Below are 27226 nucleotides of genomic sequence, written 5' to 3'. Positions count from 1 at the left end.
CACACTCGAACTACTATGCCATGATTCTATTGGCCATATTTTTGTATTTGTAGGTTCATTTACAAGTCCTTATTGCCATCCATGGATGTAAAGCCACATTAGATGTGCCTATATTTATTTTGATAGGAAATACATATGCACCACTTGCATGACATTTTTCTATGCCCACATGAAAGAAGAGTGGTCACATGTGTTCTTTGAAAGGATGCCTAAATATGTATACCATGTATGTGAACATACACATAACCTCTCCCAATATGTTATACACCAACGTGCAAAATGCAATTACAATGCATGTAACATGCATAAGAGATACCACATGCATGGGTCTAACCAAATGTTTATACATGTGTATGCACAGTGCTACAATGTTGACACCCAAACCAAAAATGCAATCGGATGGAGGGATGTTTTCATGTGATAGGATTGTTTTCAATATACCCAATAGGGGGGTTGGATGAGAAAGGAGTAATTGAGAGGGAAAAAGTTTATTTTGAGGATAGAGAGGCTCAAGAAATACATGTAGTTGATGTGTACATGTATGTATGCATGCGTATTGGTACATTTACACACATGCATAACAAAAACCCACAATCACAATAACAAAAAGAAACACATGGAGTTGTGCAAAAACATATACACACACACATGTGGCAACCCAAGTGCACAATGGGGTCTAGCTTAATAGACTATATTCCCAAGGCATCACATAATACTTTACACATATATCTATTCTCTATCTTAGAATATACTCCCAAACACATCCCAAGCATATTCCCTATGCACAATTTCACGAAAAACCAAAATCTCTCGGATTGCATGCCCATCCCTTCATATATATCTATTTACACACGATCAAGACCCACACAAATACATTTTGTGCATGCTTAAATGTCCACACGTGTACATCTACACACCAAAAATACCCATACTACCAAATCTCAACATCCATACATGTGTGGTATCTTTTCAAATTACACACACACACACACACACGCACACACACACGATATAGTGTATTCTATGTTGGTGAATGATCATCAAGTTTTATATATAATTTTTGTGTTAAAGCATGAAAAGCATTATTTTTGCTATTGTTTGCGTGGATAAAACTTAATTGACAATGAGAGGGCAATAGTCTAATACTAAGGATACATGGTTTGAAGGTTTTAGAAAAATGACCGGCCATGAACTTTTTGTGTCATAACTTTGAGTGACAAAAAACGTTCATTCGTTGTTGTATGCGAAACATGCTTTTTATTTTCTTTTTTATGAGCAAAGGGAAGCTTTTGCTCACAAATTTTGCAAAGCGAGCAAGGTATAGCCGCACGAGTTTTGTAATAATGCTGGCCAGCTAGTTAGTATATGGATATATAGAATAGACAAAAAATTTGGTGAAAATGTGTATGGATACTTAAGTTTTCAACTTCCAAAACATTGTTTGATCTGAGGGAGATATTTTTTTGCAAGAAGGGTAAAACCTTAGGCTTGTTTTTTCTTATGGTAGCAAAAGGAGCAATAAACCTCCACAAAACCTGACATGCCCTGGGGCAGTAGAAGCAAACACTAGCAGAAATAAATACAGAGACAGAGAGCAAGAGAACCCTCGCCATTCCCGCAGCCATAGCCTCTTTGAGGCCATGTGGAGAGGCAGGTCTTGGGCAGCCCGCAACCAGAAGCAGACAATCTGCCGCCACCTCCACCCTCTTCTCTGCCGGTCGACCTCCTCTCTCGCCGTCTCATCGCCCTCGCCCCGCTCCCAGAGAGCCTGGCTCTACCGCCCCGACCTCCTCTTCAATGGCGAAAACCTGCAGAAGACCATGTCCTCCATCCCGTATCAGGACAGTGTCTCCGCCATCGACTCCGTGCTCTGCAGCTTGTCCGTGCTCACCAGCCACATGAAGCAGGGCTCCTCTGTGCCGCCGCCTGTGCTGCCCCCTGCTGTTTCAAGCGCTGCTGTGCCCAGGACAGGACAAGGAACAACAGGAACCTATCTCGTTGCTGCTGATTGCAGGCGTTGGCTCGTTGGTAGCAAGGCATTTGGCAGTGCTTCAGCTGTTGCAGTCTCAGAAGCTGCAGAAACCCTAGATATGGATTCGGAGGACCTTGAATTGGCACCAGCCCCCCTGCGTGCAGCTGGAACTTTGGACAGTTCTAAGGAAGTGCTTGACACGTTAGAAAGAGATTGTGATGAAGTTGTTCTGCGTGAACCTGCCCAGATTGCTGAAATTGAGAAACCTTGTGTGAGCCGGAGGGTCATTGAAGAGGAGAGAGCAGCACGGAGACAACAGAACTATCTTAGACGCAAGCAGAGGAAAATTGAAACAGAGGCTTGCTTGGAAGCTGCCTTGGAGTACAAAAATATGGTGAGCAGCATGTGCCAAAAGAAGCTTGCCCCCAATGTCCCCTTTGTCAGAGGTCTTTTGCTTGGCTGGTTTGAGCCTTTCAGGGATGCCATTGTTGCCGAACAGAAAGCCATTGCCAACAAGGAGGCCTCTATAGATCGCGAAAAATATGGACCTTATTTGATGCAATTGTCAGCTGACATACTCGCCGTGGTCGCCATGCACAAATTTATGGCCCTCCTGATGAAGGAACAACAGCATGGGTATGTACGTGTTGTAACTGCTGCATCAGCAATTGGGGAAGCTGTCGAGCAGGAGGTGGGTAAGCACATAATCTGGAACAGTTCTGTTAGTTGGCAATCAGGAAATGGGAATGTTTGGTGAATTTATAACCTAAAATGTGTCTCTTAAGTCAGTTAGATATGAAATTCTCATGAGCATCCATACACATGCTTGGTGTTGCTGTTAGAGAGCTATGACTTGCCCTTTCATACACTATCGCCTATCAGCAGATGTAATCCTCCAGCCATTACCAAATAATTCAAATGGGTTTAGATGCAATGCTACGCGAATGCTTTCTTGATCCCACACTTCCTTCGGTCAAAAGTTTTCCATTCTGAGCTTGTGGGACAGTTATTATATTTAATTGTATGTCCTCTTGGCACGGCACACAAGTGAATTATATGTCCTCTAGCATGTCTTATCGTACGTATTGCCTGTTGCCCCTAAGTTTGCATACATGTGCAATGTTTATATTATTCGAGAAGGTGTGTTGCGTTGCAATTGAGCTTAATTTTCTTCTTTATCTTCTTTGTCTCATTTGAAGTATCATGATACAATATAGAAATATGTGAGAGTATGTCCGGGATATGGCTTGTGCTCTTTGCCAAATTCTATTATGGATGGGGTAAAGGACATAGTGGTTCTCACACAAGGGGCCAACATATCGATATTGTACAGAGAATTGAACACATTTGTACAATCTTTCGGTCAATACGAACAAATGTTTCTATCATTTGGGCACCTATAAGTGAAACAAGGCAGCCATCTCTTTGCCTACTATGTTTGTAATGTCAATACTTTGTCGCATTGTATTTAATGCACATTTTTAGATGTGACGTAGTTCTGTGAGTTGTCTGTTTTGCTACATGCGTCCTCACATTGTATCTTCTTTTATTTTGTATCCTCTCTCTATATCCACTGGTTTATCTAGGCATATCATTGGTTGTTTTATTTCTATGCTTTCCTATCCACGTAACATTATGCTTTGATTGTTACAGATGTATGCTCTTACATTACATAATTTACAATTACTTATTATTCAAGGGAGAGCATGTAGTTGAGTCGGCTCTCGTCTTTATCTACTATAGTTTCCCAACAATAGTATGATATATCATAGGAACATGCCATATAACATGTATAGGAGGGGCCGAGGGCTCTTTTTGCCAATTAGCAACACTCAGTTTGATATGCTGGAACTAGTGCATGTGGTTGAAACTATAAAAGGAGCCACATTTTCCTTGGGATAAGTAAGAGGATGTATCAAGTCACAGTTTTTTCCCCAAATTAGGAACTCTCAGTTTCAATGTATATTGGAACTAGTGCACCTTATTTAACTCCTATAATAAGTGTTGCCTTTTTTCAAGGATGAGGCAAGAGGAAGTAACAACTGACTCTTTCCTTTGCCAATAGGTACTCTAGCTTCTTTAACATATTGTGATCATTGCACCTGTAGCAGAAGCAAGACGAGGGTGGAAGAGAATTGCACTTATTTGCTAACAAATGCTGTTGGTACTACATTGCAAATGCATTGAAGGCAAATTGCGTGGTTTTTGAACATGTTCTTTGGCTTTTCACATTTTCCTCACAGTAGTTCAAGAGGAGTGCTAGAGTGTCTTTTAATATTTCTCAATAGTTCAAAAACAGTAGCCAATAATGAACTTAGTGGAAGGTAGTGTAGAGGTTGCTTTCTTGAGAGTATGCATTTGTGGGATGGAGAAATGTACTTGCATAAGGGTAGGTAACAATAGGGAATTTAGAATCTATATTCAAGTTCACAATGGACAATAGAGACCCAAGTTGCCGGCTGATATTCGTGCAATAGGCAGCCCCTTACAACCAATAGTCTTCTTGAAAATCATTTGATTTGCTTGCTAACCAACCTTTGGTTGAACTAGGTGGGGCTACCATGTGGCAGACTTGATCACCACAAAGTTGTGATAAGTTATGCCAGTTGGGCTTTGGGGTCAGTTGGTGTCAATTTTGATCCTAGGATAGTTGTTTGGCCAATAAATGTCAGTGGTAACACTAGGGACTAGCATTAATTAATTAATTAATACCGGTCTAAGGGTCAATAGAGGTTGGAGACCACTGCAAGTTGCAAATGGCCTAGCCAATTTAATTATGGATGGGCATATTTAATTTTGGGCAGCATCAGAGGGCTGAAATTTTTAAAAATTAATTAAATGGTTGGATAATGTTGGAGAATGGGTTTAGAAGATTGCCATTTGACAAAAATGCCCACGTAAGACAAAAAAACGTTTTTAGAGGCTGGAGAGAGGAATTTAGTTCATTTAGGTTGAGGAAAAGAGAGAGAATAGGCTGTTGGTTTGATTTTCTTGCAATGGAGGACCTTTTGGAGGTTGGAGCAGCAAGAATCAAGCCATATAATGCAGGCAACATTAATTCTGGGATCTTAAGGAGTTGGCGACAGCAGTTGGGGCCTCCTGGCAGCATTAAATGCTGTCTGGTATAGGCAGCAATCGGATTTCAGGCCTTTCTTGCATGAAAATTAGAAATCTCTCTTTCTCTCTCTCTCTCTCCATCCTCTCACCTTCTCCAACTTGTGCTCAATCATCTCGGGATCTCGAGACCTGTGCCTATTGATGAAGGCATTGTACATTGAATTCAGCACTTGAAATTTCTGTATATGTCAGGGAATTGGGATGCCAGTTCATTCATTGTAAATTGGGGCAGCATTTGGCTAGTTGGTGGTTTCATTTGTGCAAGTCTTGTGTGAAAAATCAAGGGGCAATTGGCCTGAATTGATTGTGGATTATTGCTACAGCACGGGGCTTTTAGAACAGCAAAGGAGATTGTGAATCTCAGTTTGTATTCATTTTATTAGCAATCAAGTTAAAGAAATATTGAAATGGACACTAGTTTTGGGGCCAATTGGATGTCCAATGTCCAAGATTATTATATTGTACATTGAATTCAGCACCTAAAATTTTTGTAATTGTCAGGGAATCCAGATGCTAGTCCATTCATTCTAAATTGGGGTAGTGTTTGGCTAGTTGGTGGTTCCATTTGTACAAACCTTGGGTGAAAAATCAAGGGGTAGCTAGCCCGAATTAGTTGCAGATTGTTGCTACAACAAGGGGCTTTTGGAATAGCAAAGAAGATTGTGAATCTTAGCTTGTACTCATTCCATTAGTAATTAAGTTAAAGAAGTACTGAAAGGGGTACTAATTTTGGGGCCGATAGGGTGTCCAATGTTCAAGATTATTTAGGTAATTTGTGTATTGCAAGTGATGTTTATTTGCTGATTGATGTAATTAAGTGCTTAATCAGGGAATTGCCACCCTTTCCAAGAAGGAAGATTGGTTTCAATGAATCTATTTAACATGGGAGCAATCTCATATAATGAAGTCCCAATAAAGACACCAAGCTTTTGATGCAAATTCAAATAAGGAAAAGCTCAAATAAGCATTTTAATTTGATATATGTGTTACCCAAAGCGAGCTACCAAAAATATTCATAAGAAGTTGAAAACTAGAGTGAAGTACCAACCGAGAGCAAGTGAACAATGCTTGTAGCATCATGTGTGGGGTGCTAAGCAGGGTGCCTTCATTTAGACTGAAAGTGGTACGAGACTTGAGAGAGTCAACATAGATAAGAGTTGAGGAGTGAATGAGCACCGTACTTGAGGAACCCCAAAAGCCATCACCGAGTGAATAGATATCACGTCAAGCAAAAGCCTCAACAAACTCATCCTCATTAGTAAAAGTTTATTAAATAGCCTATTTGGCCTCAAAACTAATACTAATACCTTGAATCCAAACAAAGGAGTGATAGCAACATAATGAGAGACATCATGAGAAACCATTAAAATATAAGTACTCAAATACGAGAGCTATAAATATGTTCATCCTTTTGCTTTGATTTTTGGAATCCAATACAATTAAATATAAGTATTCAAATACAAGAGCTATAAATATGTCAATTCTTTTGCTTTGATTTTTGGAATCCAATACCTTAATACCAAAGTCAAATGTATAGGAACCATTCACGTTAGCATTCATCTTAGCTTAGACCATTTTATATCTCTGCAAAAATTTAGGGTTTATAGTAGAAATCCCTCTGCTGTCCAGCAAATTTGACTGAGATCTACTCAAAATGGTTGAGAAATGTTGAGATCTCTTGAGAGTGGGTTGGAGAAGGTGAGAGAGCCAAGATGAGATAGAAATCTAATTTTCTTTGCGGAGAAACCCTTAAATCTGCTTGCTGCTTGCTCCAGCTTGCATTTAATGCAATCACCTACTGCCACCGCATCTCCAAAATGCTGTCACTTGATCAACAATGCTATTGCCAGCCCTTGAAAGGTGTCTCTCTGCTGTCCCATGCTTGCGGAGGCTCCTAGATGGCTGTCTTTTGCAGCAAATTGCTGTTCTTTGATTAGAGAATGGACCAACAGCTTTGTTTGTCTCTCTCTTAGGCTGTAAACTGATTGAATGGCTGAGAGCTAGCCCCCAGAAATGTTTTCTTGGTTTGCATGGGCAATTTTGCCAAGCGGCAGACTTCTAAACTCATATTTCAGCATTATCCAGCCATTTAATTATTTTTCATAATTAAACCATAATTATATTGACTAGGCCACTTGCAACTTGGAGCGTTTCCCAACCTTTATTGACCCTTAGATTGGCATTAATGAATTAATTAATGCTATTGCCTAGTGTCACTAGTGACACTTATTCGCCAAACAATTGTCCTAGGGTCCAAACTAACACCAACTGATCACCAAAACCCAATTGCATAACTTATCACAACTTTTGTCGTTGACACCCATTGCATCCTTGGGGTCCTTGGCTTGATACCATGAAATTGCCACGTGTATCACATGTGTTAAACAACCTTTCACATTTAATTAATATCTTAATCAAATCTTATCAACAAGATTAGAGCATCTCAAAATTTCACATTCCCATGATAGACCTTCCCCTTGAAATCCTTGCAATCGTTCTCGATTGCACTATATTGTGCCAAAGTAAATGCATACTACACGGGGATTTTCTTAATGCATCATAGTCACAACATTGGCCGCTGTCAAGCTTTGCACAAGAACCAAGATATCTTTGGCTTGGTCTTGCTGTTACAGCCCATATAGTCCAAAAAGGAAGACCAAGGAAGCCCAAGTTGGAAATGGAAGATGGCCCCAGGTGAGAAAAGCGGAAAAGAAGGCAAGCTCAAAAAAATGTAGAAAACAGAAAAAACAAAAAAAGCAGTGGTACAACAGGAAGTTCACAATAATGAGTGCACCGAATATTCTAGCAAAAAGTGCCCGGGGCCCCATGAACTTCATTTTTGTAAAAGAGCGCAAGGCTCCCTCTTGTGCAAATTGTAAGCGTAGAAAGGCATGGTCGAAAAAAACCATGAAAAGAGGAAAGAAGACCTTGGCTAAAATGGCCGGTCATGTAAAAAAGGGGATGGGTGCCCAAATGGCAGAGATAAATCTGAAAAATAGTCCGGAACTGTTGCTAGAAACCCATTGGATGCATCCATAACTCATGTTTCTCAACTACTCTGACTTTACAACCACAATGCTGCTGTCCATGAAACCAGATATAAATCATTGAAAACTGAGCATAATCTGATCATAAATTGATCATTTTCTGAATCTGAGAATTGCCACAAATTGCTGCAAATGTGACCCCAAAGTAATCACAAAGTGATGGCAAAATCTGATCGTTAACTAATGCAAAAATTGATCCCAAAAACGACCATAAATAGTCCTCAAATTGATCAAATCTGAGCTGAAACTGATTAGAATTTGATCTCAAAACTGAAGTAAAATCTCATGCCCAACTGATCATGAACTAATCCCAAATTGATGCAAAGGTAGTCTTAGAACCGTGGTAACAACCTTACTCATATGTATACATCTCATAGTGACTAGTTCATTGAGTAGTGACTCCATGGTAGACATACTGTCAGCACAGTACCTTAGATGCGTGCTGAATACATTCGAGATGCACTATATATGAGAGCTGTCCACAACTGGAGAAGTGAAAGTGTTACCTCCCCCTTGAGCATTAGGTAATGCTTCAGAACCATGCTTTATTGAACCTCACTGATCTCAAATTGAAGTTGGCTCTAACTCAAATGCATCTTGGTAAAGTTGCAACAATCGAGGATGGTCTGCCAAGTCATCCTCTTCCATCCACTTTGCATATGTTGGTGAAACAATGCTAAAGCTTCACCAAGAAGTATTTGAAAATTTTACGTGCAACTTTTTTTGCCTCGAAACCTCTGCTAGGTTGTAGGCGTGTCTTCCCCTTAAGCATTGTGATGCTTTATACTTTCACACTATTGCAATTTCAACTTAACTAATATGCAACATTGCATCTAGTTGACTAGCCTGTCATGTGTACCTGACATGGTAGGCGCACCAGATGCATTAGGAAACATTCTTGTTTACATACTTTGGACCGTTACAATGTGACCGTACATGGGAATTTGCATACTACTAGCCATATCAAGATACATTTTCCCATACATTGCACACATTACTAGTTGCATTTTTTCTCATGCAAGCATTACTAGTTGCATTTTTTCTCATGACTAACACTACACGGAGCATTTGCATGACTAGCATTTATACTTTACTTAGCAATCCCAAAGTCCCTACATACCCTACTTTCAATGCTTCAAGACAACAAAGTGTTTTAAAGTTAGTAATCAACCATAAAGTAGAGCCTAAGCAACGTGACAATAGGCTGAGAAATAATTCAACAAATAATGGCAAGTTCATACCTATGGTTTCTTTTAGAGAGCTCAAAGAGAAGGGTCTTATGTTTTAAATGTGGTGAAAAATATATGGTTGATCACGCACATAAGTGCATTGTTGATTATCAACCTCATTATGCCTTGAAGGCCTTGCATCTTACCCAACAATAACATTTTAAGCTTGCCGTGCATGGTTTGGCCTTGTCCAAGATTAGGCATTGCATTTCCTTCTTCCACATGGGAGTGTCTATATTGAGAGGCATCATCACTACTTGATTCCACCTCATTGTATGAAGACATATTGCTGTAATTTCTCAGCTAAGAGCAAAAATGAGTACTAGAATAAAGCTTTGGCTTGCAATCAGGTGCCTCGGGTCCACCAAATCAAGGGGTTGAGTGGTATGGTGGCAATGGAACCATCAAACCAGCATTCCTTCTTGGAAAGGGTGGTGATTCCTTGATCAAGCACTTAATTACAATAATCAGCAAATAAACGTAAATTGAAATGCACAATTTACCTTCATAATCTTGGATAGTAGAAATCCTGTTGGCCCCAAAATTGATATCCCTTTTGGTAATTCTTTAAATGCATAATTTACTTTAATAATCTTGTTGGCCCAAAACTGGCACCCCTTTCGGTATTTTCTTAACATCAATTGCAAAGGGATGTATTATACCCAAGGGATGTATTATAAGCTGAGATTCCATGATCTCCTTGGTTGATCTGAAAGTCCCTTGTTGATCCAACAATCAACAAATAAATTGGGTAATTTTTCCCTTGATTTTCACCTAGGACTTGCTCTAACTTGATCCCAATTGGTCAAATGTTGGTCCAGATTTACAATGGATGGTTGGGCATCTGAAATCCTTGACAATACAACAAATGGCAGGTGCTGATTTTAGTGTATGATGCCTTATTGTGTTGGCGCAAGTCTCGAGGTGGCTATTAAATCCCTAAATTTTGCAGAAATTTAGGGTTTACAATAGAGATCTCTTTGTTATCCACCAAATTTGGTTGAGATTTGCTCAAAATGGCTAAGAAATGCTGAGATTTCTTGAGAATGGGTTGGAGAAGGTGAGAAAAAGCCAAGGTGAGATAGAAATCTGATATTCTTTGCAAGAAAACCCTAAATTTTGCATGTTGCTTGCTCTAGCTTGCATTTAATGTAGTCACCTATTGCCATGCACCTCCAAAATGCTGTCATTTGATCGGCAATGCTGTTGCCAACCCTTGAAAGATGTCTCTCTACTATCCCCTCCCTATTGAGGCCCCCAAGTGGCTATCTTCTGCATGTAGTAAATTGCTGTTCTTTGATTAGAAAATGGACCGACAGCTTCCTTTGCCTCTCTTCTAGGTTGTAAATTGATTGAATGTTGAGACCCAGTCTCCCTTAAACGTTTTCTCAGTTTTCATGGGGATTTTTGCCAAGTGGTAGCCTTCATAACCCATTTTTCAGCATTATCCAGCCATTTAATTAATTTTTAGAATTAAATAATCTTGAAAATTAATCTCAGTTCTTTTGACCTTGCCCAAAAGTAAACGTGCTTATCCATAATTAAATTGGCTAGGCCATTTGCAACATGTAGTGGTCCCCAACCTTTGTTGACCCTTAGATTGGCATTAGTTAATCTTTTTAATGCTAGGGCCTAGTGTCACCACTGATACTTATTGGCCAAACAATTGTCCTAGGGTCAAAATTTGCACCAATTGACCACCAAAACCCAGTTGGCATAACCTATCATAACTTTTGCCTTTGACATCCACTGCATCCTCAAGGTCCTTGGCTTGTTACCATGAAATAACTGCCATATGTATCACATGTGCTAAACAACCTTGCACATTTGATTAATATCTTAATTAAATGTTATTGGTAAGAGTAAAGGATCTCAAAATTTCACGTTCCTGTGACAGCGCCCTCATGGTTGCAGGCACAAATGGAAAGTGGGGAGTGCGTGCTTTGGCCAATTGTTGTTGCATGTCTTTAATTTAAGCTTGTAGAACTGCCACAAGGGACAAGTTTGCATTATATTTCATGGAAGAAGATCCTTCAAGATGGTGCTTGTGCATGTGTTCAGGTTTAGGAGAAGCTTGTGGGGCATACTCCATGTGTTGAGGTTTTCCTTCTTAGTAGATGCATTGAAAAGTGGTACGCGAGAAGACATGGTGTTAGTAAGAGAGAGTGGTATGGGAAGCGAAGAACATTTGATAGAGTAGAGAAAGTGAAAAGTTATTTTATGAAAAAAATTTACTTGCAGAAAGTGTTTTAGAGAGAAGGTGTGAGAGATTACGGACTGCAGGAGTAGCAGAAAGTTGTGAGAAACAGTCCGTAATAGGGTGTAAAACTTGAGTTTCTTTTTAATGGTTTGAATGGGGAGGAGCGAGTAGGTACAATTGGACTGGACTCTTTCAATAGGGGTATAGTCGTATGCTGGCTATTCTAATTTCTCCTCCCCCCAATAAATGTTACTAAAAGAACAGAGACACATGGCTAATCATGTGGCAATCATGCCCATCACAAAAGTCGTCATCAAATAAATGAGAAGAAATTGCTCCATCACCAAGGCAGTGAACTCCGAAGTGATGTCATGTAGCCATGTGGGCCCCCAAACCAGGCATGCACCAAACAGACGGGCCTGCACAGTCATTATGTATGGTGGTAAGGGATTGGATTTTTGCATAGTGACATGGTAGCTGGTTGCTTTCATATCTGATTGACACATCTGTGATGGCAGTACTGCTGTTTGATGATTGCTGTGATAGTGGCATGAAATAATATACAGCAGCATCTTTCAGAAATTATCCTGTCTTCCCTATGCTTCTGTGGATATATTTATGCAGTTCTTTTTGCTGCTTCAAAAGATTCAGGACTCTGCAGTCTTCTTTACAGCAGAAGTTTCTTGGACGCATGATAGTTTCTCATTCATTGTTGTTACTGAGCAAATCACAGTCTCCTAATGACGTTGAGGTGCATGGGTGATAGCAAGTTTGCATTTCTGACATAGTTTCTTTGCTTTCTGTGTTGGTTTGCAGAGTGAAATATGTAGGATATTGAACAAGGGGAGGAACAAAGATAAGCGAGGAGCAGATGCTGCAAAGGTGACAAATACAGCCTTGCAAAAGTCCATTCAGAAGATGGTTAAGAAGAAGGAAATAAAGCTTCTAGGAAAAACTCTGAAGAAAGAGCGTGTTTCTCAGCCTTGGGGATCTGATGTACAGGTCAAGGTAATTATTAGACTTAAATTTTTTGCTGGTATCAAAATAAAATGGCAGACTGCAGTATGAGCTTCCATCTTCTATCTCAGCATACTGCGTGTTTTTATCACTGCACTGAACTTGATCAATGTGTCAGGTTGGTAGCAGATTAATTGATATCCTGATGAATGTTGCCTATATACACCCTCCTGCTAGTCAGGCACCAACAGTTGATCCTCCCGAAGTGCGTCCAGCTTTGAGGCATGAACTGAAAACGGTTCACACTAAGAAGAGGTACAACTGCTTCTGATATTTTGCCCTTGATATGCCGTACCTATTAGACTTCATCATTTCAACAAGTTTGCTATTTTGTTGTTAGTGTTCTCAACTGAAGTTCACACCTTTCTTTTGAGAACTTCAGCTATAGTTGCCACTTCAATAGTTTTTGGTTGTTCAACAAATTTAAATGTTGTTCTGTATGTTCAGCCATACCAAGTCGTTCATACAGGAAATCTCAAAACTACCCTGTTACAACAAGGTCTTTGGGCTTTAAAAAAAAAAAGAACTCAAAGTTTCCTATTCATGTGGCTTGTGGCTCTCCACCCACACCCACATTTACCCAACCTTTCAAACCTTATCCTTGTACCCAGTCATTCACTCACTTGGTTTTCTATTCACCAATTACCCACCTGCCTACTATTTCCTGCATAGAAAGTTTCTGCAATGTGCTTGCTTTTTTAGCATTTAGCTTGCAAATTTATGTTTCAACTCAGCACATCAACTTGCATGAGTTCTACAGCACTGTTGATCTGTTGCCAGATGTTGACAACATTCTACTGATCATCAGCTTTTATTGACTAGGTATTGACCTTCAAGGCTTCCACTTGACAGGTAATCCAGCAGAAATGCCAGCCTCAGATCATAACAATTGTCATTTTTATGTTAGGCTTCAAGCTTGTTGGTGGAAGCATTTCAGGGAAATTCCAGAGCCACAATGTTTGTTCGACATCTTGCTAAGCCAAACATCATTCGACGCCCTGCTGCACCTTTTTGGTGTGAGGGGTTAGTCCAGAGTTAGGTTCAAAATGTGCTGGGTCCTGGAAACAACCCTATGATTGTGAGTTTGCAGGTACCTTTTGTGGCATGGCACTGATTGGGCTTCTGTTTGGCAGGTGTGAACAGTGACTTTCCCCATCAGGATCAAGGATTGCATTAAGTTTGAGCAGCAAGGGGAAAACATAGCAGATTTCATAGCCTGCCATATGTTTAGTGAAGGGCTGTCTTGTGCACACTAGTCTAGGGTGGCAATGCATAAGGAAATCCAACTCAGCAATAAGTCATTCATCCAGTCCAGTCATCCTTGCTAGTCATAGTGACATGAAATGGAGGGAATGTTGGCTTGGAATGGAGCAATGCGATTCTCTGACAGTGAGAAATGGGGAACATGTTCCAAGATAGGGGAATGTTTCAGCCCCTGCTTCCAACAGCCATTCCCTAGTTGGAATGTTCCAGTCCCATTCCAATTGTATGGGATGGGTTGGAAGGGAATGCATTGACAGGTACACAAAAGAAATGACTTTTTAATCGAGTGGATCATTTTTTGCCTATGCTCCTTAATAGGAAATGGCTTGATTTTCTTGCAGCATCACTTTATCTCTCTCTCTCTCCGGTTTTTTAAATGTCTAGTATCCTCCTTGTTCTTGAAATTGGCCTCCTTGTTCTTGAAATTGGCCTCCGGTTTTTGTGTTGTTTCCTGTTCCTCTTCTTGTTCCTTGTTCCTCATTCTTGGCAGCTATGTTGCTAGCATCACAAATGAGATTCATTTTGCAAAACCTGCTGCTAATAATCTCATATAGGTCCTAAGATCCCTTCATGGATTCCTTTTATTGTAAAATGTAATTTCTAGGGTCCTAGACTCTAGTTTTCTGTGTGTATTTTTGGGTGTGGGGGGCAAGGTCAAAAGGAACTTGGTGGTGGTGGCAAACCTTGCTTCTCTCTTTGAAATCTCTCTCCAAAAGTTTCTTTGTCTTTGCATGAGTTAAGGCTAGCTGGCTTGTTTGAATTTTCACAAGGGGAACCCCTTCCTTCCAATGTGTAGGTGCATGAGCAAGGCAAGAGCTATGAGACCTTGTAAGTTGAAAGAACACTAAGCTTGATCATAATTGGGTTTTTCTCGTACTAAAGACGTGGAAAGAGCGTGGACACACACAAGCACACTCTGTGAGTATAAGTTTCTTGCCAAATGATGCACCCAAGCGGATTAAACACACGATCTAAGCTTTAATCACAAAGACATCACCTATAGGGATGGGGGTGGTAGAAGCAAAGAATGTGTGTCTAGCTTACCTTCCATAGATACCCTTGGATGATGCAACATGACCTTGGTGGTTCTATGCCCACACCCATAGTTGTACTAGTTTCCTAATATTACCTAGTTGCTAATCTCCATGGAAGTCTATCCTTTGTTTATCTTCTAGCTGAAAGTGATAAAATTGTTGAGTAACTCTAGGTGACATGCCCTCAATAAGGGTCCATTAAGCCAAATAGCATGATTATAAGCTCCACAATTTAGAGCCATGATTTGTAGTATTGTATGTAGTTCTACAAAGTGTTACAGATGGAAGTATAGTGAAACCTTACATGCAATATGCACCCTTGCCAAATTCTTATTGGATTAGTTCCAATGTAAATAAATTCTAAAGCTTATATTTAATTGAATTAATTAAAATTTTACATCTCTTATTTTGGCGATAGGGTATACTCAACACTATGATTGGTTCCTAGCCTAGACCATTGGTTGCAAGTAGTAGTAACAAGGAATATTACAAGCCATGAGTAGATTGTACCATGATCATAACATGGACCTACAAGATGGAAATGTGAGTTCATTGAGACAACATAGATCCCATAACAAACCCCAAATCCCAAACCGTAAACTTAGGCAGTAAATGCTAAACCTTGCTAGGAACTGTCAACCCTAGATCCTACATCATTAGACTATAGACCCTTAACATGAAACCCTAAGTTGTAAATCCTAAACAACGGAGCGTACATAAGCCATGGACCTTAAGTATAGACCCTAAACTCTAAACTCTAATGTGAGCTTGCCCTTAGGGCTGAGTACATTAAGATAATGGTGTGAGTCTAGAATCATCCATATGGACCGATGATACTTTCTAGATATCAGCCTTGGGTATAGACCAAAGGGCAGCAATGTTATAACTTGCAAATGTAATAAATTTAAAATAGTAGACCAACAAAAGTCCAATGCTAAGAAAAAGAGGTGTATTGATTGCAAAAAAAAGGGCATGTCATTGAGGAATGCAGGGTTGCTAGTGAAAAAACGAAGCAATCAGGCATGACTTGCAGAAAATTCAGAGAGTGTGAAGGATGCAACATCACATTTAGCAAGTTTGGACATTGGCCAATCTTATGCTTTTGTTGTGCTTTGTTCCTATGATCTTTCTTCACGTGCACATGGCTTATTAGTAGCTCAAAATAGCTAGCGGTGCCTCCAAGCACATAACATCCTTTCATGACTTGCTTGTATCTTATGAAAATATACAAAAGGGGGAATCAATTAAATGTGCTAATAATGCTTCATATGCAATCCAAGGTCTTGGACATTCCAATTGTTGCAACTTGCAGTAGGAAAAATTATCATGCTTATGTGCTTGGCATAAAGAAGAACTTAATTTCAGTTTTAGCCTTTCATGTGTTGGTTTTATGGTTATATTCCACATGGATCAATGCAGTGTATATGATTGCAGTGATCAAGATGCCCTCGTTGCCACCAACACGTTGTACAATGGCCTCTATCAACTTGATACATAATAGAGGAATATATGAGAGGATGCACTTAGTTAGTGTTAAATTAGGTTATTTACCACCCTATCCAAAGGCTGGTTTCATCAACCATGGTAGCTTACTTTGTTTGGAAAACAAAAATATGGTGCTTTATCTTCATCTATTGAAAATATCTACTCAAAATGTATGTGAGAGTTGCATTCTTGGCAAATTACATTGTGCTTCATTTCCTAAAAAGGGATCCATGCATGCTGATTAGAAATTACAACTTGGGCATAGTGTTGTTTGTGGACCTGTGTGTGTCAACTCCATCAAAGGATACTTGTATTTGGTGACTTTCAACCATAACATGACATGTCATGTTGGCTGTATGCATTGAGACATAAATGAGAGGTATTTGCTTGCTTTAAAGCTTTCTTGGCCATGGCTGAAAATTGCAGTGGTTGCAAGTTGGTTACTCTCTATACAGATTAAGGAAGGGAATACATGTCACATGAATTTAATACATTTATGGCTGAAAAAGGCATTATACATCAATGCACTAGGCCTTATATAAATCAACAAAAAAGTGTGGCTGAAAGAAAAAATAGAACTCTTATGGAGATGGCATGTTGCATGCTTAAGCTACCTGCATAATTTTGGCTTGATGCTATCTTGTATGTAGTGTATGTGCTGAATTGCAGGCCCACAAAAGCTCGGAGTGATTGTACACCTTATAAGGCTTGGCATGGCCATAAGCCATTTGTGACTCATGCACGTATATTTAGTTGCCTAGCATATGTGTTGGTGCAACAACCAAAGAGACACAAGCCTTAGGATAAAGCTATCAAATGCATTTTCATAAGTTACAATGCAGAAAGCCAAGGGTACTTCTTGTATCAGACCTCTACAAACAAAGTTTTTGTGAGTAGAGATGTATTTGCTGAAAATGCAGGTCTGCCCTTTATTGGGTGCAAAAATCAGCCACTTGTTGGACTAATGGACATGTTTGACAGCTATTGTCTTTGTTTCAGCATACTGCGTCTGAAAATGGTCATTTCCAGCCAGCTATTGAGAGGATATGACAACAAAATCAGTCATTATTGCCTGAAAATCAGCAGCTTGAAATTCAGCCCATTGATTAGGATATTGCTAAATATGTTCATCATGAAAGGGCTACCATTTGAGAGACAAAATGTGTTCCTAGATGGCTATTAGACACTTTGCAGGTCAACAAGCAACATGCTCCTCTTCCTAGCAAAACTTGGGTAGCTACTAGACATGCTTAGTCTTGTCTTGTTGCATAGGCTCTTGCTGCTACAAAATGTTATGAAGAGCCCATTTCTTCTTATGATGTTTCTTAGAATGAGCATTGGATGATAGCCATGTAATCAGAGTTAGATTCTATACAGAAAAATGGCACATGGGAGTTATGTAACTTGACTCTTGGCAAGTGTGCCATAGGCATAAAGTGGGTTAACAAACTAAAACACAAATATGATGGTAGGATTGATTGTTTTACAAGGTATGTCTTATCGCCAAAGGGTATACCCAACAGTGGTCACCTACTTCATATATGACCACCATTTGCAATGTCATTGGTTTGGTTGTCCATTTTGATTGGCATGTGCATCGGTTGGATGTGAAAATTGCTTTTCTGAATGGTGATCTTCTCAAGGAGATTTATGTCACTCAACCTCTTGGCTTTGTTCAGAAAGACTCAACGAGCAAAGTGTGCCGGTTGCATAAGGCCCTCTATGGTTTGGAATAGGGACCTAGGGCATGGTACGAGAATATACATGCATATTTGAGTGCTATTGACTTTAGTAATTCACACATTGAATGCACGTTGTATATTTCCAAAGATAGGAATAGTCTCTTGATTCTCATTCTTTATGTGGATGATATATTGTTGATTGGATCTTATGAGATAGATTGTAGCCTTAAAGAATCAATTACGTCATGCATTAGATGTTATATACCTTGGTTACTTGTGCACTACTATCTTGCCATACAATTTATTTCAGTTGAAGAGGGCATTGTTTTGCGACAGTGTAAGTACGTTGGGCACCTCTTTATGTGTTTTTAGATGCAAGATTTCAAGTCTATCTCTACTCCAATTGAGACGAGCCACACATTTACACTTGAGGATGTAGGAGATCTATTTGAGACCTTTCTCTATCATTAAGCTATTGGATGATGTCTATTGCATTTGTCTAATACACAATTGGATATTCAGTTTGGGGTCTCTCAGTTAGCACGCTTCATACAAACCCTTAATAGTATGCATTTACAAGTAGCCAAACGTGTCTTTGACTATCTTCTTAAAGGCACTCAAATACACTTCTCTTTGCTTGCTTACATTCACAGATAGTTACTGGGCTAGATGTTTTGATAAGCATCTATCCACTTCTTGTGGTAAATGTTTTATGCTTGGTGATTCATGTATCCTCTTAATTGAGCAAGGCGCAATCTATAGTGGCCATATTTAGTTGTTAAGTTGAATATAGACATCAATTATAGGTACATTTGAATGTGTATGGCTCAAATGCATTTTGGTTGACCTTAGTGTGGGACAACAGTCACCCACTCCTATTGATATTTAAAGAGAAGTTTAAGGCCTCTTGCAAGGCTTTAGGCTTATTACCATTTGGCGATAGATGTGTCGATTTTCTTTATACATTCACATCATTCACTCGAGGGGGGTTTGTTACACTTATCGTGTTCATCCATAGCTTTGGTGTGAACTGTTATATCCTTGGACATTCAGATGGGTGCTAGTAGTATTGGTTGTAGTGGTCACAAAGTGACTTAGTGTGAATGTACTAAGGACACTTCAAGTTTTAGGACAATTGAGCTCTATTTATAAGACTCAAGGCCCTATTGTGCACATTATGAAACCAATCTTTCTTCTTAGATTGGGTGGTAAATACTTGATTAAGCACTAATTACAAGCAACATAAAATTCACATAAATCGAAAATGCACACTTTATCACTTTAATCTTGGACAATGGACAGCTTGTTGGCCCCAAAGCTAGTGTCCCTTGTGTTATTTCTTTAGTTTTAGTTGTAATTGGATGGAGTACAACCAAGATTCTTTGATCTCCTTTGCTAATCCAAGTGCTACTCGCTGTCATTAATGACCAAGTCTTTAAACCAATTTGCCCCTTGGTTCGCTTGGGTATTGTTTTCAACCTTGCTTCTTGCAAGACAAATTTAGTCCCAAATTTGATGTTGGTTGGCTGGCCTCTTGAATCTCCTTGAAATGATTCAATTTTAGCTATTGGGACTCAAGTCGTAGGCTTGCAATTTTGAGCACGCATCTTGAGGTGGTTGTCACCCTAAATTTTGTTGTAAATTAGGGTTAACAGGAGAGATTTTTCAATATTTTTTTCTTTGATGACTCAAATGATTGGAATTTGTTGACATAACTTGCAAGATGGCCGTAGGATGAGAGAGAATATTGTAGAGAGAGAAATTTGAGAGTTCCATTGCGAGCAAGGCTGAGAAACTGCTTTTGCCATCTGTAAACAGCCATGGAACTTGTCACCTATAGCTTAGGATTACGAGAAAGGATGTAGCCTCCTCTTGCATGCTGTTATCTATAGTAGGAGGATATTAGGTTGTTGTCACTTGCACTTGGAGGGTCCCAAATTGTTGGCACCTATTGTAGGATTGGTCCTTGGTAGTTGCAAATCACATTGGTAACATCTACTAGTAGCATCGCCTTACTCTCTAATAGGCTTATTCTCTCTCACAATGGAATAGACTTCCACTAGCCCCCAAAAACGTTTTTTCCACTTACATGGGCAAGTTTTGCCAAGTGGTAGCTTTCTAATCCCATTTTCTAGCATTATCTAACTTATTAAATCAATTTTTAGAAGATTAATTTTGACAATTAATTTAATAATTATTTTGGTGCACAAAATAATAATTCCACCAACCAATAATTAAATTGGCTAGACCAAATTGTCTTCCAAGTATTACCGACTAGTTACTAGTCCTTAGATCGTCCTTGGATCGTCATTAATTAATTAATTAATGCCTAGTCTCTAGTCTCACCACATTGACATTAGTGGCCAATAAATTGATCAGCCTTCCTTGTGTTGTCGATAGGTGGTAATTCCTTGTTTACAACCTAGTTACAACAGAAACATTTATTACAAAACTAAGAAATGCAAATTAACTTATAATCTTGGACAATGGATACCCAGTTGGTCTGAAAACTGGTACCCCTTTCGGTATTTCTTTAAGTTAATTGAAACAAACATTGATGTACAATGGGAATTTCCCAATCTCTTTTGGTATTCCAACTCCTCTTGCTGTCCAAAACGACTAGCAAGTCTTCAATTTGATTTGCCCGTTGATTTGGGAGTCAATTGGCCGTTACCTGCTTTGATGGAGATGGAAAATGCTCCAAATACATTGATTTGCTGGTTCCTCCACCTGAATTTGATTGAAAACAGCTTCAGCCCTGTTGAATCCAAGTCTTGGAGCTTCCAATTTTTGGCACACGTCTTGAGGCTATTGCTAAATCCTAATTTCTGCTGTTTGCAGATTAGGGTTTATAGTAGAGAAATCTTAAATTTCTTAGCTTGTGATCTCAATGCCGTAATCTTTAGATCAAGGCTGTAGAAAGGTTAGGAGATGAGAGAGAATGTTGAGGAGAGAGAAAATTTAGACTTTCTTCGTGAAGAACTGAAGAAAATCAGTTTTTTACTGTTGCTACCCTATCTCAACAGCTTATAGATGTAAAGAACTGAAGAAAATTAGTCAGTTACTGCTGTTGTCCTGTCTCAACAACTTGTAGATACTGTCACCTGCTGCTGTTGATTGGTTTTTTCCTGCTCTTGGCTACCTTAGAAGGTTCTCCAATGGTTGCAAATTAGATTGATAGAATTTGCTCCCTCTCTCTTGCAGGCTGAATGCACTAAAATGTCTCTCTCCAGTCTCTAAAGACATTCTTCAGTCTTGGATGGGCATTTTTGACCAGTGGCAGCCTTTCCAAATGGTTTTTCCAACATTAATCATAATTAAATATTAAATTTCAGTCTTTAAATATTAAAAAGTAATCTAATAATTATTTTGGTGGCTAGAAAAATAATCTGATTTTCCAATAAATAAATTGGCTAGGCAGCTTCCACTTTCGAGTGTCTTTGTGTTATCTTTGACTATCGGATTAGCGTTAGGTATATTTAAATGCCACTTTTCTAGTGTCACCAATTGACACTTATGGCCAAACGAATGACCTAGGCCAACAACTGGCACCGGATACTACAAAGCAGCTATGTGGCATAACTTTGCAATTCATGGAGTGTTTTGGGACGTGCGAGGTATCGACTTTATCAAACAAATACGTTAATCTTTTTATTAATGTGACTTTTGTGTCTCAACTTTAGTCCTCCAAGCACACCCCTTGAGCAAGCGCCTTAAGCTATCCACTTCTCTATTCAATAAAAAGAAGAAGTTTTAAATGCAAATAATATACTTCTATTACCTCGGTCTCTAATGTTTCAACTCTTATCTCTAAAATATTCTCTATCCATGATATGTCTAATCCTTTCTGTTCTCTCTAGTGCTCTCTTCTATCGACACTATGGAGTCCCACAAGGTATCTCCCTCGATGCAATTGCTAGTAAACCTCAAGATATGTAGGATGCTTGATCAACGTCTTTCAAACCCGAACACACGCACAAGCACTATCTCAAAGGATCTTCTTTCATGAAGTTTGTTGATTCATCCCTTGTGGCGGTTATAAGATCAATTTAAAGACATACAAAGGTAATTGCTCGAGTTGTACTCTCTCCACTTTCCATTTATACGTGTAGCCATGAGGATGTTGTCTCTCCAATTCTGGCTTGATTTCTTTAAAGGAGAGAAGAAGAAATGCAATGAGACCAACATTGACTCATGATTGTTCAATTGGATCACTTATTTTGATTTGTATCAGGTCGATGAGACTCATTGTATCAAGTAGATACAAATTATGTTGTAGAGGAAAGCTTATACTTGGGTGCTAGGGCTTTGGTTCACATCGGAGACATGAGTAGATTTTCAATCGGTTTTTTAGATTCGGTTTGTGATCGATGATCGGATTGAAAATTTTTGTAAGTTATTTTAGCTTAATACAAAAAAGAAGACCTTGGGTGTATACCTTCTTTATAAAACGAAGGTGTTGGAAAACCTGCAAGTGTTAGTGTATTGTGCTCTCTCTTGGGGTTGCCGCTAGACTATCAGAATAAGGTGCTCCGTAACCGTTTACATTCTCTAGAGGACGTCTATAGGTATGCTAAAAGCTTTGATAGTACTTTGACTGCGAGTAGGGTGGCTAGTCAATGCATACAATAACTCATCAATCTCTTTTGAGTCGTACAAATAAAATGATGGTAAGTATAAAGCGACTTGCAATGAGGACCACTCTGAAGGTCACTATTTTGCTTGCCATCAGACTGGGCACTTCATGGAGAGAGAATGTGTCCATAGAACAAGAAGACGAAGTCGATTTCAAATTCTTTGTTAGCTTCTATAGAAGCTCAAAGTATTTCTTATAAATTTTTAGTAAATGATTGCTTTGTTAATGCAAATAGTTGTAATGGATATTCCACAAATAAAATTGTGTTTGACTTGTATGATCTTTTAAATATTATGCGTCATATTAATAGCCAAACATTCATAGTTTTGTTTAACAAGAGTTCTATTCACAATTTTTTAAATTCTTGGTTGTGTGGAGATTTCAACTCCACATGGTACTTGTTGACCGAGAATATTGTGTCTCATATACAGATGTCTCGACTGTGGATCCCTAGGATTGGATTATGCCAAGATTTGATCTTTCGATTTAGTACTACCATGAGTCCTTGGACTTCCGATGAACGAGTTTCGACCATATTGATATTATTCTTGGCATACAATGGTTCTTTGATCGATTTTTCTCTTTGTATATTGTTTATAGAACTCATGTATTTTCTTTTGAGCTTGATGGTCGCTCTCATGCGATCAAGGGTTGTTCACCATCCAAGATCATGGAATCTAATGTATATATGATATCGACTTTAGAATTTAGTAGATATATTCATGATCTACATATTGTTACACATATTTGTTTTATTGAGAAAGTTCAATCAACTGTGCTGCAATATAACTTAATTTCTTATAATAATAATGTTGATACTAACTCAATTACCAATTTAGATATGAGTAAATATTTAGATTCAATTCTATATGAATATGATGATGTATTTCCATTCAAATTATCTATAAGACTTTTGTCGTCTTGTAGTACATTAGACCATAGAATTGAGAAGTTGCTCAAATGCTATGTCTTCGGCAACCATATCGGTTTAGCTCAAAAAAGGAGGATGAGATACCTAGATAACTTTACAATTACCTAGCTAAGGGTTTTATTGATCTAGTAAGTCTTTGTAGGGTGTGCTTGTCCTTGTCACAAAAAAAGTGTTAAAAAGAAGGATGATACGATGCGCTTCTAGATAGATTGTAAGGGTCTCAATAAAGTGATTGACAAGAATAAATATGTGTTACCTCGGATGGATGATCTTATGGATCGACTTTGTGGTACACATTATTTCAGTAAGAGCGATCTTGGATCCGAATACCATCAGATATGGCTAGCTTCGGAAAATTCCTTGAAAACTGCATTTCAAATGCGGTATAGACACTATTGATTGTTCGTTCTATATTTTGGATCAACTAATGCTCCCACAACTTGTTAATAGATGATGAATGATTTATTTCTTTGGTATCATGGAAAGTAGATATTCGTTTTTCTTCCAATTATATACTTATTTATAGTAAATCATTGGAGAAGCATGCGAACCACTCATGTATTGTCTTAGTCTCTTAAGACGAGAGCAATTGTTTGCAAAACTATCTAAGTGTGAATTATTTCACAAGGAGCTTTTATATCTTGGACATGCTATCTTTGTTAATGCTACCCATATTGATCTCAAAAAGGTTTAAGTAGTGTTTGATTGGTATATTTCAAGGACCATAAGGCAAGAAGTTCATTAAGGACTGTGTTAATATTATTGAACCCTTAAATGTTTGCTTAAGGATAATTAAAGAAAAAAAAAGCATATGAGTTTGCCAATCGTTTAGACTAGTGAGCTTGATCAATGTTTTTAGACATTGAAATTATTAGTTACTACTATACCAATGTTACAGATAATCAATTTGAATAAACCTCTTGACGTAAATGTGGATGCAAGTGATTATATTATGGGTGCTATTCTTTACTAGGGTGGTTGACGTGTTTGGTTTGAGAGCTGTAAGCTTACGGACTCCTAAATACATTACACCTCTCGAGAAAGAATTATTGATAGTAATCTATATACTTAAAATTTGGTGTCAGTATTTGTACAACCTTGGGTTTGTTATTTGGATTGATCACTATTAGTTGAAATACCTTTGGGATTAGCCCGATCTCCATGGTCGTAAGTTGAGATAGATGGAGCTTATGTAAGAGTTTGACTTTGATATTTGTTATCGAAAGGGCATAACTCATATGGTTGCTTATGTCCTTAGTTAAATCCTCAAAGGTGATGCCTTATCTTGCTTTGAGATTTTGATTGATTTTCATCTTTTCTCAAAGAGCATGGTCAAAATGATATTCCCTTTGATAGGATGTGGCAATTAGTCCAAGATGGATTTGGTAGCCCAAGAAGCTTTGGCAATCCAGACGCTCGAAAGCTGGCTATTGAGAGAAAGATGATGAAAAAGTATTCTATTTGTAATGGATTACTTTTCAAAGGAGACAAAGGGGGTATGCTTGATGATCGAGATATTTGCAAGAAAATTTTCTATGAGTGTGATGACACGCCGAGTTGGAACAACCTAACATGACTTTAGCTTTGGCTGCTTGGCTACTTTACTGGCCGCACATGAAGACATTGTTTGAGTCTTATGTGCAAGAGTGTACGTTATATAAGCTTAATAGAGTTGAATGGCATAAACAAGTGGTGATGTTACATTCTTTAAATATTCTTGATAAAAAGGTGGAGAAGTATTTCTATGGATTTGTAGTGGGATTATCCTATACTAATCGAGGTCATGATACAATCTGGGTTGTGGTTTTGATTGATAAAAATGACTCGATTTTTTACCACGAAGATAACCACGATAAGCCACTAGTTGACAGGTCTCTTTGTTGAGCATCTTTATAGACTTTATTGTGTATCTCATGAAAATTTGTTGATTTCGGGCAGTGCTCAATATAATTCGTGTGGTGTGGACACATTCAAGTGTCAATATAGGGTGTGTAGACCTAATAACTTAGAACATTAAAGTAGTAATACTAGGCTTTAGAGTAAACAAACCTAACTCTAACCAGTTGGTGAAAGGCGGATTAGGTCAATCCTTGATCTAAACATTCGTTGTACTTTCACTTTTTCTTTTAGTTCAGCAAGTACACTTCACACTCTTGATTAAACTCACACACCGTCATTGTCTCTTGTTTCTCTCTTCAACATAGTTGGTGCCATTTCTCACATTTGGTATTAGAGTAGCTTTTGCACGTGGATTCCACTTAGCCACTGTCAGCCGTGCTGCTCCGCTGGAGGTCCTACTACCATTAGCTTTGTTCGTGTGAAAAAGAGAAGTTGCTTCAGTTGCGCATGTTGTCCACTTGTACACCTCTTGCCTGGGATGCCTTGCGTCTATCCCGGTCAACCAATGTTGCCACCTTTTAGTGTTGTTGCTTGTCACTGTGACTCTTGCTCTGCAGTCTATATGTTCTCCTTGCTTCTTATACCGCTTGTATGCTGTTGCTACTAGCTTGCTAGACGCTACCATTGTGCCTTTTGCTCTAGAATTGCTGTTGCTGTTACCTTGCTACAGACTTGCCATCCTGTTGCGTCTATCACTAGAATGAGAAATGAACTTAATGAGTTAATTAAACTTCACGAAGGTTTTTAATTAAAATAAACTTTAATTTTGATACCCCTAGCTCTTCGTATGGTGATAGTTGCACCGGTAGTGAAGGATTTGATATTGAGGCATTTAGTAGACAAGTGGTAGATAAGTGTGTGGGTCATGTGGTACATGGCTAGGGCTAAAGGAACAAGGTGCAAGGTGAAACTTTCTTTAATTTGAAAGTTTGCACCGTAGAATTGGATTACATTGAAAGTTTTGCCTGGTAAGTAGCTCACTTAGGGCATATGATTAATGACTAAGTCATTAATTAGCCCTTTTTAAAAAATGTAATATGATTAAGGAATAGTTGGTCACCCATTTGGAAAGCTTATCTTGGTATTTGGGGCTTCTTCTCTCTCATTTGGAGCAACCCAAGTTTGCAGATAGTCAGTCTTTTTTTTCTTGCTGTAGAAAATTGCAAATTTTAGCCATGAATGAGCTTATAGTATAGATGGAGTGTGGATAATAGCCAATTTTACTCCTCTTGGCATAGGGACTTCATAGGGCAATCTTGTAACTTCATATACAACAAGACATGCCGTTGTTTTTGAGCTAAATATTAGAAAAATAAGTAATGATAGCATTATGGGCTAAGATCCTTTCATCTTCTTTGAGATCTCAAGCCTAGTGTACTATTTGGGCAATTTTGTCTTGGAAGAAAGTAACATTCTCATAGTTTTATTGTGAGAAACCCCCCTATTTGTGAGAGGAACAGCATGGGAATGCATCAGGACTATGTAGTAGGAGAGTTATCTCAGCAAATGCTCTGCAAAATTGGGTTCAAATGCTTGGTGTCATTTTTAGGGTTTGGTTGAATAGTTCATTCACAATTTTGAATACTCTACAACTGGTTGGAGATCAACAGTGAGTGTCAAGGCCATTGTGCACTCGTGGATTAGTTATGTCGTGAGAAATTGCTGAAATATAGCCATTTGTAATCAATTTCAAGCATAATTCAGTATTTGCTAA

At 38.6% G+C, this 27226-nt stretch overlaps 1 protein-coding gene across 1 annotated transcript in view; it reads left to right on the top strand.

The window, feature by feature from the left end:
• The first annotated feature begins 1503 nt into the window (after positions 1-1503).
• Positions 1504-27226, top strand: part of LOC148023435 (DNA-directed RNA polymerase 2, chloroplastic/mitochondrial-like) — a 53775-nt gene continuing 28052 nt past the window's right edge. Inside the window, exons 1-3 of the mRNA XM_087696403.1 lie at positions 1504-2663; positions 12382-12573; positions 12701-12837. Of these exons, the coding sequence (XP_087552529.1) occupies positions 1641-2663; positions 12382-12573; positions 12701-12837 (1352 nt within the window). The 5' untranslated portion in view covers positions 1504-1640. The remainder of the gene's footprint in view (positions 2664-12381; positions 12574-12700; positions 12838-27226) is intronic.

The sequence above is a fragment of the Lygodium microphyllum genome, chromosome 16 (genome assembly GCF_053477565.2).
Source record: "Lygodium microphyllum isolate KBCC chromosome 16, Lygodium_microphyllum_v1.1.10, whole genome shotgun sequence".
Classification (NCBI taxonomy): domain Eukaryota; kingdom Viridiplantae; phylum Streptophyta; class Polypodiopsida; order Schizaeales; family Lygodiaceae; genus Lygodium; species Lygodium microphyllum.
The sequence above is the reverse complement of the archived record's forward strand: the minus strand, read 5'-3'. Positions and strand labels throughout refer to the sequence as shown.